This window comes from Orbicella franksi, chromosome 12 (assembly GCF_964199315.1).
Source record: "Orbicella franksi chromosome 12, jaOrbFran1.1, whole genome shotgun sequence".
Taxonomy (NCBI): Eukaryota; Metazoa; Cnidaria; class Anthozoa; order Scleractinia; family Merulinidae; genus Orbicella; species Orbicella franksi.
Genome location: NC_138156.1, coordinates 16,089,990 through 16,108,873, shown reverse-complemented (window position 1 = coordinate 16,108,873; position 18,884 = coordinate 16,089,990). Strand labels below are relative to the sequence as shown.

General features: G+C 41.2%; 1 protein-coding gene across 2 annotated transcripts; it reads left to right on the top strand.

The window, feature by feature from the left end:
- Nucleotides 1-10: 10 nt before the first annotated feature.
- On the top strand, nt 11-18,840 carry LOC145462372 (SMC5-SMC6 complex localization factor protein 1-like). 2 transcript variants are annotated; one of them, XM_081445880.1, is made up of 16 exons: nt 11-200; nt 1,323-1,401; nt 1,679-1,910; nt 2,423-2,600; nt 3,548-3,964; nt 4,223-4,303; nt 5,146-5,313; nt 7,995-8,170; nt 8,665-8,742; nt 9,125-9,287; nt 10,376-10,699; nt 11,072-11,196; nt 14,793-14,839; nt 15,827-16,027; nt 16,549-16,662; nt 16,994-18,840. In XM_081445880.1, exons 1-16 carry the CDS (start codon nt 69-71, stop codon nt 17,425-17,427), a joined length of 2,949 nt encoding a protein of 982 aa, XP_081302006.1. In that variant the 5' UTR covers nt 11-68; the 3' UTR covers nt 17,428-18,840. The 2 variants fall into 2 exon arrangements, with proteins under 2 accessions (XP_081302006.1, XP_081302005.1); XM_081445879.1 differs by having other exon boundaries at nt 8,659-8,742.
- The last annotated feature ends 44 nt before the right edge of the window (nt 18,841-18,884 follow it).

Here is an 18,884-nt window from a genome sequence, read left to right as displayed (position 1 = left end):
TAAAGGACTGGAGCGGGGTTTAGAGAACGATCCTTTGACAACTTTTGGCGCGAAAGCTTGTAATCAACATGGCGGCATTCTCACAGAAGAGAGTTGTGAAGAAACGATTTCACTTTTTACTATCGTCATTTACCACGGAGGAGAAAACGCAGTTATCTCAGTGGATTCAGGAGCTTGGTGGAACATACTATGAGTCGCCTGTAAGCTATACGAGTTGTAGACATTGATTTGCGATAATGCGACAAGGTGTTAGTGCGCGCGCTTGGATCGGATCGAACGACAACCAGAGTGGAGGAGACTTGAGTGATGAGAGTTTTCTCTACTCTCACAGGCTAGCATAAGTGCGCAGTGAACGAGCTGAACGCTGGATTTGATGTAAACTGACCATTTGCGGGAGAAAACGAGCAAAACCAATCTCTCGTCGACTCACCATGCATCGATCGACAAGAGAGCATCAGCTATAGCAGTGTGTGAGAGCTGTCCCCAAAATAACTCTCGTTATCTGTTGTGGTCCCTCGTTGTCGTTTAATCCGACTTTTGTATCAGTTATTTCCGATTTTCCAGCTGGATTTAAAATGAGTTTTGGGAATCAGAAATTTGAGTTTGAAAGCGTGCCCTCGCATGGGCAGGCATGGAAGGAGTGTGTCTATTGTTGGCTTAACAAACTTAATCTTGCAACTCCAAGTGAGTGACCAAGTGAGACGAAATTTTATTGTAGAGTAAAGGCAGTAACATTAATACTCTGCTTGAAGTGGGGAACAAGATAGGGCATCCATGGGTCAAGGGAACTTTTATGGCCTTTGAAACATAAGCTTATGTTTTGCTGATCTGAACTCATCACATGTTCATTTTATATTATTATTTATACCATGCCATAGAAAATACAGCCAATCAGAATACAAGAAAGCTGTTGTATGCTTGACGGTATTGTACCCAAACTTCCCATCATGTGCTGCACTGATTGTGCTGGCCACTGCATTTTCAATGACATGGTATACTATAGTTGTGCAACACTTTATCGTGGTATACACACTCGCCCAAAGGTTTGTGTGTATACCAAGAAAATAGAAGTTATCCTAGCTGCTTGAAAGCATTTCATAACCTAATCCAGAGTTGAATGAAACAGATTTTAAACTTATTCCACTTAAACTTCATGGCAAATGAAAATGAATGTTACAGTTTGATCTGTAATTTACGTTTTTTTAGTTTTCTTTTTGTTAAGATTATTATAAAAAGTCCAGGACAAATTGAACTAGTTAGAAGTCATCTTGATCTTCAATTCATTGTAAACTACAACTTATATTTGTCTTTTTTTCAATTAGCATTTTGTAAGGAGCTGCACACATGTTGTCTGTGGAAAACCAAATCGAGGTGAAAAATTTCTTTGTGGCTGTGCATCAGGTAACGTGTATATGGAAAATGATGTGTGTAATGCATTATTTACATTATGATATCAATTCTCCCCCCCCCCCCTTCCCCCTATTAAATTTGCCAGTTCCCTTTTATACACCTGAGCAGAGAGAGAGTGTCTTGCCCAAGAACACAACACAATATCCCCAGCCAGGGCTGGAACCCGATCCCTTGATCCGTAGGCAAGTGCATTAGCCATAAGGCCACTGTGCCTTCACCATTAATAATGTGAGTCAAACTGCAAACTGCCTGTATGCATTTTATTTAGGCAAGTGGATTTTAAGGAAAGACTTCATAGAGGATAGTAGAGAAGCTGGAAAATGGTTAGATGAAGAGTTGTATGAGTGGAATGAGCAGTGCACAGCTGAAGGGATTTTGGTTGCTCATCTGCTGGCACCTTCTCGCTGGAGGAGATTTCTGCAGCAAAACAAAGGACCTTTTGAGGGCTGGAAAGCATTGGTGGCTGTGGCAGATGCTAAAAAAAGAGCAGCATACAAGAAGTACATGTACATTGCATTCTAGCTTATTACCACTTCATTGTCCCACCAAACATTGATCAGAATCTTCAAGTAATGTATCAAATACAAAACACAATATTTTATCACATCATTAAACGATAAGAAAAGAGTTGAAAATACAAAACTTTGAAGTGTTTTAAAATGTGATGAAACACTCATATGTTTTATTGATCCTTTTTGGGGGTTAAAGTGCTAAGGGCGAAGATAAGTTTCTATACCTTTATTTAATGTCCTGTTGGCAGGAAAAATTATAAACAACCATGTTATTAGTGCACCTAGAATGGTTGGGATTATTATAGAGTACAAAAAAGTACTGGTTTGGAGACAGTGTAAAACTTAGTAGACTGATTGTATAGTGTGCTCGTCTGTGTGAGTGTAATTCTGAAAAGTCACCCGCAACAGTTCACTCTGACCCCTGGACGATCACTCTACACAGACTACCGATACTCCTGGGTTCAAACCATTGACTAAATTTCCCTTGTTGTTGTTGTTAGGTTGTTAGAAGTGGGTCATGCCACATTAGTGAGTGGAAAGCCCCCATACTCTGCCTGCCTTGCTTCCAAGCTCACACATGTTTTTGTGGAGAAAGCACTGGAAAAAGACGTGCAAGCTCTTCAGAGTGTGGGAGTCAAATGTCTCTCACCTGATTATATTCCAGAATTCGTACTTCAGGTGAGACACAAATCTTTTGATGCATTAAGACCTGTCCTGTGAGTTCTGCTTTACTTTACTATAAATCTATTAGTGTTTTATCATGAAAGCTGTTTCCTGATTGGCTAAGCTACCCACTATCTATCCTGTTGGAGATAGTGAGTAGCCTAGCAGTGTGCAGTTGTTAACAAACTGGCGGCCACTTCTTTGTGTTTTCGCATCGTCTGTGTAGAGGATTTAGATAAAGTTTTGAACGACTAGTAGATTTATTCTAAAACAATAAAGTTATTCACTTTCAGTTTCTATCAACTATCACATGATTAAACTCTTGAGCTCATAATCTAATAAAATTATTGTTAGATACAGTCTAACCTCCTGTAAGCGACCACCCAAAATGTTGAGCCTAGGTGGTTGCTTACAGGAGGTGATTACTTATGAGAACTTAGACCATATTTGGTCAAAAGTTTGCCTCATTAGCATATGATAGCTGCAGAGACCCCATGTTTTAAACGTTTTATTTGTGTTAAAAGTCAATTTTGAGAAAAATCCGGTACTTGCCATTGAGAAATTTCCATCTCTGGTACTACCCAGGAATGTGATAATGTTACAACACCTTATTATCCCATTATCACTCTACTATCTGTCAAGTGGTCACTTAAGGGAGGTTAGAAACAAAAGAAAATTTCGAACTTTTAGTTCTAAAGGTTGTCACGGTCGCTTACGAGAAGTGGTCGCTTACAAGAGGTTCCAAATATAGTGACTTGACTTTTGGAATTTTAAGGTTAGAGCCCAAAGACTCAAAAGGTTCTTATCAAGAACTCTGCCTACCCTGTCTTAATGTGCACTTTTTCCATTGCTAACTTTGCACTGTTTGTAATAAATCAATCTGGGTTAGTTAGAAGAGCTGAACCTCCTTGGGCCCAGTAGTTTGGGTCCTGACATGTGATGTTCTCCTGTTTGTTCACAAGGATCCCCCTCCTCCAGTTGCGGCATTTTTTATAACAGCCTACAGCTCACCAGTCAATAACCCAACGACTGAAAAACTTCGCAGAACTATCGGCAGGTCCAAGAATACTCCTGTTCTGGGCAGAACTATTCAGTGTGGAGTTGGAGAGGAAAATGACAGCAGCAAATCAACTTCCAAATGGTCAAAGGCATTCCCTTGTGTAGGAAAAGAAAATGACACCGTGGCAAGCATCAACAAGTCAAAAACATCTCCCTGCATCGGCAAATTGAATGACCCTGTATTGCTGTCTAACAAGTCAAAGACATTCTTTTGTACATGTACTGGAAAAGAAAAAAGTGCCCTTCTAACTGGCAAAAAGTCCAAGGCATCCTCTGAACCCTTATGTGCTTCAGAATCTCCAAGCAAGAAACAGAAACTGGTATAAATGTTATATTCTTGTACAGTTATACACAAATTCATGCTCAAGGTGGAAGTAATTTTCAATCAAGTTATCAAGCAATTTATTTATCTTAGAAATGAGTGCTGGAATTTCAGTCTTCCTATCCCAGGAAAAGTGGATACCCAAAGTTATTTAGCACAAAATACTGCTTACAGGCTGCAACAAAGTCAGCACCTTGCTCTTAATAAGTTGTTCAAAGTTTTCTCATAATTTCTTTGTACATGTAATATTCTTTAGGATGACAAATTGGTGGGGTTAAGTGACTGTGTGGATAGGTGGAGAGCAGTATCCCGCTTAAATGGCTCAAATACAAACAAGGTAAGGTACTTTTCTGTGATTTGTACTAGACTTGTTTCCCACATGTACACTTTTTATTACCACTAGTCCTAAAGTCTTGTGATGGACTTTTTTTTTCATGCTCATTTTTAGGCATTGTTTGAAAATTTTTATACTGAACGACTAATTATACACAAGCAGTGCTGACAGAAACCCTTTTTTAGTGTCTCTGGTTGTTTGTTCAGGTCTTTGTAGAACTTTTTGGCAGGATGAGCATTTGAAGAGGGATACTAAAGTATCTGCCGACTAACACAGTGCTAACAGAACTTGCATTGCTGATTTGCTGTTATCACATGGTCAACCATGCATTTGACACTTTGCATACACTGTCTGTAAAATCCTATCAACGGCGGTAAGAAAAACCTTACAGATTAAACATATGCCAAAATCAAATTACTTTGTCCAGATACTGAAATTGACACCTTGTTTCTGCCAGTTTGGAAATATAGGTTATTGACCAAGCTTGTTAGGTCAAGATGGCTGGATATTGGTCAAGTTCTTTTTTTTGGCATGTTTATGGACCGAGACAGAGTCAAGGTCCATAAACACGAAGAAAGAACGAGGTCAATATCCAGCCATCTTGACCAATCAAGCTTGGTCAATAAAGGATTTATCAGATGGAAAATACTGTTTTCTTTTGGGACACAGCCGGTAATCCCAATCGGTCAAGATAGCGCCATCTTGCCTGCTCGGGTAACCAATCACAGTGCAGGATTCGGTTCATCTTTCCCGCTCCCGGAGCTAGACATAAAATAAGGCAGTTAAAGGGTTAGTATGTGTATGTATGTTATTTCAATATAACATGTAAATGATTAATACTGCAGCGGGTGCGTGTCAGCAGTGAGTTTCCTGGGTACATTGTGGATTCAATTGAAGGCTATCTGGAAGCATCACACAAGTTCACAATACTGGATGTTATTGGTTCTTTCATGACATCTGAGAGGTACCCTCCCCCATCTCTTCTGCACACAATTACACAAAACCTGCTGTGGGTAAGTGCAACAAGATATTTTATCGCCGCTTAATTGATCCCAATTTGTTTTAGTTTGAGCAATGTTATGCATTATTACTTCCCCGCAAAACGAGGCATCTGAGATTCCGTACGTCCAAAGCATTCCACTCTCACGTTCGGCTTCAGATACTCGCGTCGTGTTTCACTGTGATCCAGCTCTCAAATACCCATTAACAATTTCTGAAAGTTCAATCTTTTTGTTGGATTTCAATGCCTCCATCAATAGTAAAGGTCTTCACTGAAGATCTACCCACCGACTCTCAAAGTTACTTTCTTCAATCATCTTCAGTTTCACCCAGCCCATGTTAAAAGTTCCATTCCTTATTCTCAATTCTGTAGACTAAGACATTTGTGTAGCGACAATTCTGACTTCACCGAAAAGTCAGGGAAAATGAGCCAAATTTTCACCGTAGTTGTGGCTATCCTAAATCTGTTTTTAACTTGTGATATAGAACGCACTCAGCAAATGGATCAACTGCTGCTCGGATTGTTTGTATCCAAACATCGCACTATCATCGTGTCAAACTCAATTGAGGATCTAAGTTTGACTTTTCGCACGGCTTTAACTCGACCTTTGGTCCAGAGTTAGGAGCACGATAAGCTGAGACGCGCTGCCAGACTTTGATGTGTAGTTGATCTACATGTATAGCCTGTTAATTTTTGGACAGTTTCATCAATATAAACGCACTTCTACGCGCAACATCTAGAGGAGGATTCAAAGTTAGACAGAAATACGACTGAATTAAGTTCGATAGAATAACCAGATGTTGACAGAGTTAAGTTGAACTGAATTACAATTAAGTGTGTGAATCAGCTGTCGACTTACCGTGAGTTGCGCTTAAGTTTGGCTTTACGCCGTCAGTTTGGAAATTTTTTGGATGTCGTTCCCTCTGGTAAACTCCACTTTCCTTTTCACGTTAGAATTCATATAATTAACGTAACAAAATCAAAAGTGAATAAACCATTGTACAATAATCAGTGTTTGAAATTGCTCTTTGGCGTGGTCACTGCTGTCCTAAGTGACTGGGTTGTATTTTAAAAAAATAAAAAAATAAAAAAAATAAATATACATTTATATAGCGCCATTTTCCACTAATTGTCCATGGCGCTTTACAATACTTTAAAATTAAAATCCTAATTCTTTAAAAACCTAAAATCCTAAATCCTAAAAGTTAAAATCCTAAGAATTAAATACGCTATATAATACAATTAGGCTACAAATAAAAAGTAAAAACTACAAATCAAATGCACGCTTAAAAAGATAAGTCTTAAGATTAGCCTTAAAAACTGCCTCTGATGATGAAAGTCTGATCTGGAGGGGTAGTTTATTCCAGAGCCTTGGTGCCGCCACGGAAAAAGCCCTTTCACCATACGTTTTAAGATTTGCTCTAGGCTCATCAAGCAACCTGTTGTTTGAAGATCGTAGTGTCCGACCAGAAATGTTAAATCGCAGTAGGTCTCTAATGTAATCAGGGGCCAGTCCATTCAGAGCTTTGTAAGTTAACAACAATATTTTGAAAATAATCCTAAAATGAACTGGCAACCAATGTAAGCTCCTTAGTATTGGTGTGATGTGTTCCTGCCTTCTAGTCAAGGTAACAAGGCGAGCTGCTGAGTTCTGTACAAGCTGAAGTCTATTAATCAGATACTTTGGGAGACCGTACAGTAGGGCGTTACAATAGTCCAAACGCGATGTTATGTAAGCGTGAACAATGGTCTCAGTAGTACTCTGGGATAGGTATCGCCTAATTTTAGCTATACTACGAATGCGGAAAAATGCGCTCTTGCAGGTTATTTTAACGTGTTCTTTGAAATCCAAACATTGATCGAATGCAACTCCTAAATTCCTGGCCTGTTTACTAGACTTGATTACTTCATCACCAACTCGTATATAGTCGAGGGGTGGTCGTGGACGATATTTAGAACTAATAACCAAAAGTTCAGTCTTATCCCGATTTAACTTAAGTTTGTTGCGCAGCATCCAGTCCCCAATGTCCTTAACACATAATTCTACTGCCATCTTTGAGCTTGATAGATGATTAGGACAATTGGACGTAAACGACAAGTACAACTGTGTGTCATCTGCATAGAGATGAAACGGTATGCTATGCTCTCTGGCTATGTCACCCAGCGGACTTGTATAAAGGGAATACAACAAGGGTCCCAGTACAGAACCCTGTGGCACCCCGTAGGGTAAATTCTTCTTTGACGATTCAATTCCATTGACAGAAACAAACTGTTCGCGTGAGTGAAGATACGAATGAAACCAATTAAGAGCAGTGTTCCTAATACCAAAGCGATTCTGTAGTCTAGATAACAAAATCGAATGATCGACAGTATCAAACGCAGCCGATAAATCGAGCAATAGTAATTTTGTTTGTTCGTTCGTTTATTTATTTATTGCATGGCTAACACAATCTGGGTATACCAAAATCAACATTTCGCCTCTGGGTTAAGAATAAAAGCACTGAATATAGCTAAGAAGCTCTGAAAATTTCGTAAAGGGGAAACGCTATTTTATGATTTTACACGCCAAAGTCTTTCAATATTTTCACGACTTGCTCATCAAGACAGCGCATTTATGATCAAAACAGCGTTTGGTAAAGTTTCGCTGTTTTAAAACGTTCACAGTATTTCACTCTTACCTTTGTTGTGTTACAGAAAACCCAGTCTCGTGCCCAGGCTCTCAAAGCGTTCCTGTTGCTTCAACGTCTGCTTGTACTGCATAAACCATCCGAGAACCCTTCTCTCTACCAGTCCACGCTCGGCTTCCACGCGGGTGTCGATGGGATATCACAAGAGGGAGGCAGTTGGGAATTCATAAAAACAATCTGCAGGTGAAGGTCTTAAACAAAAAAAAAATATATAAAACTGCAAATTCTCTTTTGTAATATTATGTTTTAGTTTCCCTTCATCCCTAGGACGATGTTGAATAGGTGATTTCCATGGCCTCATTAGACTGAAACAAACAAAGTCACTTAACGCCCATTAGGGTACTTGTTATTTAAACCAGAAATGTAACAGCTCTTATAAGTTGCTATTGTTTTATTGTTGTAGCAGTTCTTATTGTTTTAGGGGTATTGTTTCCGTTGTTTGTTCTATTGTTCCCTGAAAGAGTATCGAGCCATTGTTGTGAGACCTTACGAGAGCTGCCACATGACCCATTTAAGCCTTATTGTGGCTTCAAACTTTAAGTAATAGAAAATGAGACGGAGGGTATTTATAACATAAGTTTGGTTTGTGTGCGGCATTTCCAGGGAGGAGTCGCGATGGTGCTTGTAACTTCACGAGGACTGAACAATTTGAATTTCTCTTTGATTTTGAGTAACAGAGACGAGCACAGCCTGCTTCTTCTTCGGTTTGCGACCACCTTACTGGAGCAAGATTTCTACGAACGTACAAGCAGTTGGTATGTCACTTTGTACAGCCAAGGCTATGTCCCAGTCTGTCATAACTGGCATTCATATCTGAGTAATCGCAATTCATTCCTATCAGAACTAGACGGTAACAGGTCCCGAACCTATAAAAATCTGCCAAGTTAGCCAAGTAACCATTGGGTTTCGTTTGCTTCTGACTGACATGTTGGACGAGTTTTTTGACCCAGCAGCAGAGCTCGACAAATGCAAAAATTTAAGAAAACAGACAGCGATCTTTACATCTTCATTAATTGGTGAACTATTCGAATCTTGTCTCTGTATAGTATCACGATTTTATGAAGCCCTCACACGAAATAATGCGAAAATAGTTCCATAGCAACCGTGGTAATTATTCACTCTTTTATCTTCGTTTAGCGTTTCAGTAACTCCCAGTGAAAAATTAAATTGCCTGAAAGATTCTCTTCTGTGGCGCATGTTTTGGCCGGGACCATCTTCAGTCTGCTTCAACACTCGACTGCGCGAGCTGTTTGGGAATACTTGGAGCACAGCTTGTTTATCACGTGACCATCCATCTCAGGTGAGTGACAGATGCTCATCAATCGGAAAGAAAGCAAAGCCGACAGAGCGAGTTGTAAGTCTGTTTATGCATTGTAGGTATTGTAGGCTCATCCGTGAGTGGACAGTCCGATACGAAATAGTATGTAATATCGTGGTCGAAAATACTTACACATGGTTTGAAAAAAAAAACTGGAGCCAATATCTAGGAGCACGCCAAGATTAGCTCTATTCAGCGAGATTTTTCCCGCGCCGCGTCTGTAGATCATCCTATCAAAAACGACAAATCCTACATGGATGATAAGTAATCTGAATGTATGATTTGTGTCTGAAAATCAAAATGCTTAAAGAAAAAGAAAGATAATATATATTAAGAACTCGTAAATTATGGGTTTCTGTAGCATGAAGCGACTAGGAGTATTTCTACTCCCCCCTGGATGGGATGCTAGTCCATCGCAGGGTTACCACCAGCATTAAGTTCGCCGGTACTCATTTATACGCCTGGGTGGCGGCTAGGGCTCGAACCCGGACCGCTCGATCCGGAGACGAGCGCACTAACCATGAGGCCACCGCGCCAGAAACAGCTCGGTCACAATCCGCTCGATCCGGAGACGAGCGCACTAACCATGAGGCCACCGCGCCTCCCACATATGGAATAAAGAACACCATTTTCTTGCGGGACATAACTGTAGTTAAGAACAGCGCAGGGTAGCTGGAGGTTTCGCACCCTCATCGACTCAAATAGCGATCAAGTGCTTAAAATTTATCTTTCCCTTACCCAGCAAAAAAGAAAACATTGGGCATAATCAAACAAAATCATACGAAACAAGTTTATTTCGTCTAATTTAATCCATTGAAGGTGAAGGCGAAATCGAAATAGAAAGTTTATAATGGGTTCAGGGGTGCGAACTGGGTGAGTGCGAAACAGGTAGCATCCCAGCGTAGGATTTGGTTCATCGTGTCCGCTCGCGGAATGGGTTATGCTTCACTGAGTTAATCGGCGAGAGTTCACAATTCGCGCATTACATGGAAAATTTCGCAAGGCATAAAGATTGATGTTAGTGTTCGCCTGCTTAATAGACTTAACCTTGTCATATTTTTTTCGTTCAGATTTCTGCGTTGCAAACTCTTCAAAGTGTTGTTGCTATGGTAGCACAATGCTTTATTCTTTGTGACCTCGTTTCCATGAAGTGTAGTGAAAGAGATCTGGGTACCAGGTTGAGTGAACGCTCGCGAACTTTTGTGACCGAGCTGTTTCTGGCCTGTGGAGGGCTGCACGGAAGCGAGGTTACCCTGAAGCGGTTTCTGGAGACGTGCAGACCCACGTGGCTTCGAATGCATGTGACAGACAAGTTCCTGGGTAACTACATTGATCGTTTAGTGCCTCTGGAGAGACGTCATGTAAACACCAAGACACTGTCACTTGAGAAAATAGTAAGCTTTATTTTGTGAAATACTTAGTACGTTATCTATCTTAAGTGTCACCCTATGTACCACTATTAACGAAGAAATTACCACCGGCCAACTTGGAAATTTAAGTGTGCGCGCCTTCCATGAACAGTAACTTGTGTTCCCTCAGCTTGCCAAGTTATAATGAAGTTGAAGAGAACGCTCGTGTGCAGTGCCGTTATTCCCACCCGACGATAATGTTACAAATAAAGTGTCGCTCTTTGTGTGTTGTTGTTAGTTATTCTATTTCTTTCCGGCCTAGAATTAAAGATTTCAAGAATTTTCTAACGCAAATTTTGATCGGGGACACAGTTTACCGGTGTAAAAAGTAAGTGGCAAATTGTTTTTACTTCTCAGGTTTCAAGCTATTTCTTTCTGTTGCCCGTGACCACCCCAACAAGTATCACTGAAGACACTTCTGTTAAACCTGCTGCGGTAAAAGGAACGCAGCGAAAAGGAACAACACCACTCCAGGCCATTGGGTGAGTACAATACATTGTTAACGAACCAACGACCGACCTTACCGAAGACCGACCGAAAGACCGATCTTACCGACGACCGACTGACCTTACCGACCGACACTCGTCACTCAGGTGAAGACCGCTGGGGGTAAAGAACGACATGTTACTGACGTCACTAACATTTAGACTGTTGGTAGTCTGTTTTCCTCTCGAAATCAGGCAGGGATTGAGGCGAAACGTTTCATCCATTTCAGACTAGAAGGGATTGGTACGAGACCCTTTTGCGTTCATATCGGTGGATAAACGCCCGTCTAACTAGATAAGATGGGCTGCCAACAGTTTATTAACATCGGCAGATTACCTAGTTACAGCTAATATTCTTCGCTTACTTTCTTGCGCTAATAATTACGTATTTGGTTGCTATGCCACGGTAAACAGACGTCAGAAAATCGATTTATTGCCTAGTTACAGTTGATGTTATTCTCTTATTTTCTCACGCAAGTAATGAAGTATTTGGTTGGTATGCTAAGGTTAAGTATAGGACGAAGCCTTAAGTAACGAGGACAGACGTCAGAAACATAGACTGATTACCTAGTTACAGTAAATGTTGTTTTTATTTCCTTGCACAACTAATTCCAAAACAGTAATTCTATGCGGTAAAAGGATGAAAACAAAAGACGTAGCTTGCGAAATGGGCAATGAAGAAAACATCAAAACAACTAACGAACAGTTTGACCCTTAAGAAAAATTTGATCTAAAGAGAATTCCAGCAAAGAAGCTAGCGAGAAATCTAGAAAATGTATTTTCTGTTTGTGTTCAAACAAAATGCCGTAACACTGCAGCAGAAGGATAAAGAGCGGTATTTCTTTAAACTCAAAAGGCACTAAATATAAAATGTATAGAGGTGTGTCCATTGTTTGGTAAATGATTCCGTGATTACAAGCAATGTTTCTCGATTCAGCTGAAGATAAACAATCCAATTGACGATTACTTTATTGCGCCAGTTTTTGCAGTTACGTCAGGAACGCGACGTTCTCGAAGTGAAAAAGATGACGTGTTTGTGTTTAAATAAAAATACATATATACCAAACTTCCGCAAACACATTTGGCAGAGTTGCAATCCCTTGATTCAACTAACCAGAAAACATCAAAGTTCTACACAAAAATGAGTCGACAAGCCAAACCACTCTCGGTGAAGGAATCATGCGAAGTTTTCCAAAGGAGAAATAGACGCATTTTTGGTGAACGAACATTAGCTGAACAACAAGAACCACCGAAAGTTGCCTCTCAGTCGTTCGAGAAGGACTGTGAAAATCCTTTTCCCTTCAAGAATTCCAACACGCTTTTGAATCATTTGCCACCAGTTAACGAACAGCAAACCAGACAGTCGCGGTCTCGAAGCAAAATGGCCCGTGTCGCTCGTCCTCACCACATCAAACACACCGTTATCATTCGCCACGGAACTTCAGAGCGTCAGGTCTCACAGTTCCCACACATCCAAGGGCAACAACGAAAACCTCAGCAAGCTAAGACGGTGACAGCCAAACCGCCCATAGCGCGTCAAAATGATGCCGAACAGAACGCTGAGAGGAGTGGAGGGCGGGCTGTCCTCAAAGGTGACACCATGATCTACAGGCCGTGCTTAGCACACACCTCGCTGGCAGTTCCCGGGACTAGCACAACCATACCACAGAACGAGACTAATGTAAGACACCTTCAACCAGAAACAGTGTTGGCACGACACGAACCAAGCGAGAGTAAACAGTGCACCGAAAAGCATCAAGGCACTATCAAACAGAAGCAGAAGGCCGGAGCACTTCCTACGTTGGCAGTTCCTGGAACAACACTAAGGAAAACCACACGGAAGAAGGGAACGAGTGGCAGACATTTGAAACCGCCATTGGCGTCCGCACAACAAAACCCAAGAGAGAACAAACAGAGCCTTGAAAATCATCAAAGCGCTACCAAACAACAGCAGAAGCAGAGAGCGAGAGGAGATCGAATAAAACCCACAGCTGGCAGACGAGTTGCAGACATGGATCAAGTGGTGCAGCATCGCCGTCAAGAGACCAGGGAGCTGGTACAGTGTTCTGTTCGAAGAACAGGATTGTGCACCGAGACAGACCCCGCTCAACAACACCTGACCTTCATCCGTGTTCTGAGGAAACGATTCTAATGGGACTAGCCCCAAAACAATGAGCATTAATTGTAAAAATTACTGAAATTAACAATTTGGTTTCATCTAATATGTTTGGGACTAGGCTGGCATGCAATAATTGTATCAAAAATTAATAATGCTAGTATTGTAAATTTGTTTAATTGTTGACCAGGGTAGTATTAGTGACGTGCAATGTCATATGATCAGTAACTTTCTCAAGTCCTTCTAGGCTGACATGTTTCTCATTCAAACTCGGCTTTCGCAGCTCGACCTGTGTACAAATCTATAAGATCAGCCATTTATCAAACATTTTGACATTTAAATACTGCCTTTGTCATTCTCTGAACAGTTACCGTGAATCTCAGTTCAGAAGTGCGTCCAGTGTAAAAGTGTTAGCTGAAAGCGAATTCAGCTATATTTTGCTAATCGGAATTTTTTCTAGAAAGTCGCTATTAAAAGCACTGAAAACCATGTCGGGCTGGAGGGGCTGGGGGTAGTGCTAAGAAGCTGTACTAGATTTTGTAAATAATGAAATAAATTACTGAGTAAACACACAAGAATCGCAGTAATCGTTAACGTTTCAGGACTCTAAGAATTCTCCGAGGATTTTCTTGGTGATGTAGGGCTCCAGACTGGGCTGTCCAAAGTGCAAGAAAATCACGCAAATTACCCTTACTTACTCGTTGAAGACACCCATTAGCCTAAAGTATGTTCCGAGAAAACAATTGGAAAAGTCTTCACGCTCCTTCTAATAGTGAACATGAATAAATATTTCTTCGTGAATAGTCATGGATAGTTGCATGATTCATTGTATGAACGTTCATTTAAGCGAAAAAATTCTCCTTTTGAATAATTTTGGCCTAGCGCAGTGGTTTGATCTTAATTTACTTCAAAGTAGCCAATCTCATGTCAAAACGTCATGTTGTAAGTACAGACAAGTAGCAGAGATACAAACCCAGTCGCAAACAGTCCTTCTCGGTTGTAGCTCCTCCTCAGCTCATCGAGTTTTCCGCGGACGGGTTTTGGGCGTCGCCAATATTTTTGTCGCTCCGCGCGCGGCTTTCGCAGGTCGCTTTGTGGACAAGAGTGCAGTTTGGTCTGACAAAAGTTTGAAAGGAGTGGGTCACTTCCGAGTTACCTTTTGCCTCTGTGCCAAAACGAGTCTTCGCGCGAAACCATTCATATGGACACATATATATATTGTGTTCCGCTTACATGTTCATTTTCATGTCAATCAAACTCATTTTCATATGAAAGGTTTTGCCTGAAGACTCGTGTTGAAACAGGCATATGGCATATTCTGTCTAAACGAGGCTAGCAGCACATTTTAAGCAAATGACCTAATATTCATAACTAAAAATAACCTGTGGGAGTAAGACTTGTTATCCCGCACTCGGTAACTCTGTTAAGAGTATCAGTTTGTTATTGGTAGTCAATTTTGTTTGCAACCTGTTTTTAGGAACGTCAACCGACAAAGAAGACAGATCCATCGCCGAAATATGAAAGGTACACCATGCGCTTTTCCTTTTTGTAATGGTTTAAACCTTACGGTTACTCCATCACGAATGTCGGAAAACATGTCGCTTCCACTGTGCAACCCAAATCTCAAGTAACTGAGCCGGCAGCGGCAGAAAAAATCAAGAACGATGCATTCAGAATTACAGTTTGGTTGCTTAATGTTACACGACTAGAAAAGTGAGAGGACAAGTAGATAATATCGGTCAATCAGTCTTTTATTGCTGGTCCAAAATATTCTTCGTATACTCGGGAGGTAGGAGTTTATTTGTTGGCCGAGCAAAATCCGTGTCTGAGAAAAATTGGGGTCACAGTCAGGTCCGAGTCCAAGTAAAGTGTATGAGTCACGTTATAAATAACGTATCGTGTATAAGTATACATAACGTAACGAATATAACGTATCCCACATAACGGTACATTCATAATTATTCAAGAGCTAACCAGTTCCCAGTGAGTGCTGTTTTGGTCAACGCGAGTTATTGTTACTTAGATGGAAAGTATAGAATTACATTTGAGCAAGAGACCATGCTCATTTTCTCTTCATTTGAGACAATTTAAAGTGCTAGAAAATAACTCAGTTATTTCCCTCTGAGCGGTAGCCCTGGAAGGAAATAGGGCAAACACGAGGAAAAGAAAAAATCTTCGATCTCGGCGTAATTGGAACCCAGGACCTCCGGATTGACATTTGCCAATACAAAGTTGTGCCACGTAGTACTGGAGTAGAGATTTAATTTTGACTCTATTGCTGGAAATCCATCTGAGCGTTACATATCGGGCACTTGATTCGAGCTCGGATTTGACTCGGAAAAAAGGATTTAATGAAGGCCATGCAGGAAGAACTTCTCTGTGCGTACTGCCAAGACCCACAAGGCAATACGGTCCTCGTGCTTGGCTGAAAATTTCTTCAACTAAGTACTTAAGTGTTTTAAACAGGTTATCTTTATTCCTTTACTGCTTTGTCGTGTTATTTCTCGCCAGGCGAAACCAATCTTCAATTAAGCTGCATCAAGAATGATGCTGTGAAGGTCAAACAGCTGTTAGCGTCAGGTGCCGACGCTAACATGAAGGACAATGCTGGATGGACCCCGCTGCATGAGGCTTGTAATCATGGCTACACAGGCTGTGTTCAGGAGTTACTGAAAGCAAGGCAGCTTGTCTATGAAATAAAACCTGGAGATGGTATGTGTTGCTAACACCTCAAAACCATTTATCTTCCAAAGAGTGTTCAATTTAAGTCACAAACGAAGATTTCATCTAGAGACTTAAGCAACAGACTAATCTGGCAGTGAAAGCTTTAAAAGGATGCTGACCATGTGAAACCTTCGGACTCCGCAGTTGTGAATCGCATTAAATACCAGTATTGACTGTTCCTTACTCAGTGTTGCGGTTAAGCCTCAGCAGTCCTCTCCCCCACCCCACCCCACTAGCCCTTCATTTGATGACGTAGACGCACCTCATTTCTGAGTGATGATACTTTCTGTTCAATGCTGTTACAAGTCGTTCTCAGGCTTACCCAACACTGAAATCCGCGCGGAGAAGTGTCTTCACGAGGATTGGTGTTTCCCTATTGAGCTTCCACTCAACTGCTTATGAAATTTAACCTGCCAATAAAACGTCCGCTAAAACTCTCAATATGTTTGTTTAATTCAGATGACCGTGTATCAGGCTAAGCCTTGTTTAATCTTGTTTTGTGATAATAGACACCACTCAGGTGCTGAACGTGCTGTCTGCTCCTCTGTGTGGAACAACTCCTTTACATGATGCAGTGGGCAACAATCATTGTCAAGTAGTCGAGCTGCTGGTCAGAGCAGGAGGTTAGTTTTGATGCTCAGCTGCTTATATTCTTTTGGCCGTTTGTAGCCAGTGTAGCAGAGGGTCCCAATGGGGTAGTGGCTTTTACGGCTGACGGTTAAATCCCATTGAGACCCTCTAGTAAGAATTCCCGTGCGGAATTAAACGAAAAAGTTACCCAGATTTTGGGCGCGCGAAAATTAGTGCGAGAGTATAAAATATGTCGCCGCAATGTTAAATGCAGGAAACGTACGCGTTTTCGAAAGGAGAATGCTTGATACGCAGGCTATGCTGTCTGAAGAAACATAAAAAGCCCACTGGTCTTGTGCTGAATGTTCGTTTTATCTGTGACAGGTTTACCTTTACTAGAAGCAGAAAACGATCGCGGAGAAAAACCGATCGATTTGGCAGAAAATAAAGAAACAAAAGAATTCCTACGGGCCATGGAATTACAGTTCAGAGAAAAGGGCAACGAAGTTACAGCCCTCCGCCCATCTGAGGAATCATACCAGGCTGTGTTAGGAAGAAAAGGGCGACACTCCACAAATCATGTTCCTGCTGAGAAATGCGAACAATATTTGTTGATCTTGTCACATTTGGTGCAGGCGTACCACCGTATGACAAGGGCGCGAGCTGGCTTGGCTTCTGACGATTGTCTGTGGATCAACTTTAATGAACATTGCAATAATCTTGAAGCCCACGTGACCAGGATTGTTGCGGGAAGCCATCTCTCATCTCCAACTTGCATCCGAATCCAAGCCATGAGAATGTTGGCCGAGAGTTCTTAAGCTGGCCTAGTATCTTCACTGCATGTTCTTGAGCTGACCTGGTAACTACATAGGCAACTTACCAATACTTGGGAGAGAGAAACCATGACGACCGCAAGAAAGTCACACATCTAGACCACCGGCCCAGTCAACAGGTTGCCGCCATGATGGTTCAGATCGTAGAACTAATGCCTGCCAGATAAACCATGCCATTTCTGCAGGGGCAAACGACTACAAAAACATGGGTTTCAGTTTCTAAAATATAACACTTGAATAGAATTCGCTTTGATCTTTTGTGAAAACAACAAATTCAGAGTAGTCAGACTATAGAAACTCCAAAACTAATAATAAAAGGTCAAAAATAGCTTTCTATTGTCCGACAATCGGATGATGACTGTTAGTCTGCGCGGAATTGACGGAGTCCCAGTGTTTGTCATTGGTTTCATTAAGGGCCGGGCACTGGCCAAATTGACCGGCTGTGAGGGTGATTTTGGTTGCCTGGTTTGACCATGGAGAGGAAAGGTTTTCTTGTAAAGAAGTTCAATTCAAAACGTTTTGCCCGCAGGTGAAAACCAGTTGCCCTGTTGCTGAAAATATTAATGAAACCCCTGGTTTGTCCCTGGTTGACCGCAGGGCTAATTTACATTGTCATGTGAAAACCATTGTGGCCGGGAGGGGTACTTTGCCGAGTACACTGTTTGGACTGTTTGCTTACGGTTAGTTTCACTCGTGTTCGCTTACAGTCACCTGCTTTTCGTTGTTGTTGTTGTTGGAAAGGACAGCATATTGTATTTCGTCCTTTCCAACAATTTAAAGCTAACCGCAAGCAAAACATGTGTGAAAACAGTGCATTCGGCTTTCTGCAAAATACCCCTGCAGCATTATGGCGGCTAATGGTAACCGTAAGGCCAAGAGAGTTTTAATCTTCATTTTAAGTGGTACGGATACCTCTTCATCAAAACTAATTTCCCTTGGTCTTAAACCAGTCGCTCCTCGTATTTACCATTTTATCATAGTTTTAGTTATTTACGTTTTGTTCCAGTGTTGTGCATGTTCCGCTACGTGTACAACGTACATTCTTAGTAGTAGAATACAATCTTGAGAACATATTCTTAGAAGTGAAAGTGGTTGTTGAACCTTCCCTGAAAACGGAAAATCGAAATGAAACTGGTTGTGGAATAAACAATGTTTGACAACGGTGTTTTGATTCCTTGTGACCGAGTCGTCCCCAGTTGTCTTGATGCAGGAGAGCGTTCAGCGACTAGCTCACGCGTTCCTGTTCTCATAATTTGACTTGCCTTTCCTCCCTTTATATACTATCGAAATGGCTTTTCAAGAAAGGTCGTGGTTATACCTGGAAGGGGCTTAGCATCGTCAAAATGTTAGGGGCACATTACAGCATAGCATAGTAGCACTCCCTAATCGTGTTTTTTTTTTGTTTTTTTTTTTCTATAGACAGGTCACCCACATCATTAGGC

Coding starts and splice junctions, on each gene's coding strand:
- LOC145462372 (XM_081445879.1), top strand. CDS start 69: ATGGCGGCATTCTCACAGAAGAGAGTTGTGAAGAAACGATTTCACTTT. Junction 1,402..1,678: donor TCTTTGTGGCTGTGCATCAG/GTAACGTGTATA, acceptor CATTTTATTTAG/GCAAGTGGATTTTAAGGAAA. Junction 14,840..15,826: donor CCATCGCCGAAATATGAAAG/GTACACCATGCG, acceptor ATTTCTCGCCAG/GCGAAACCAATCTTCAATTA.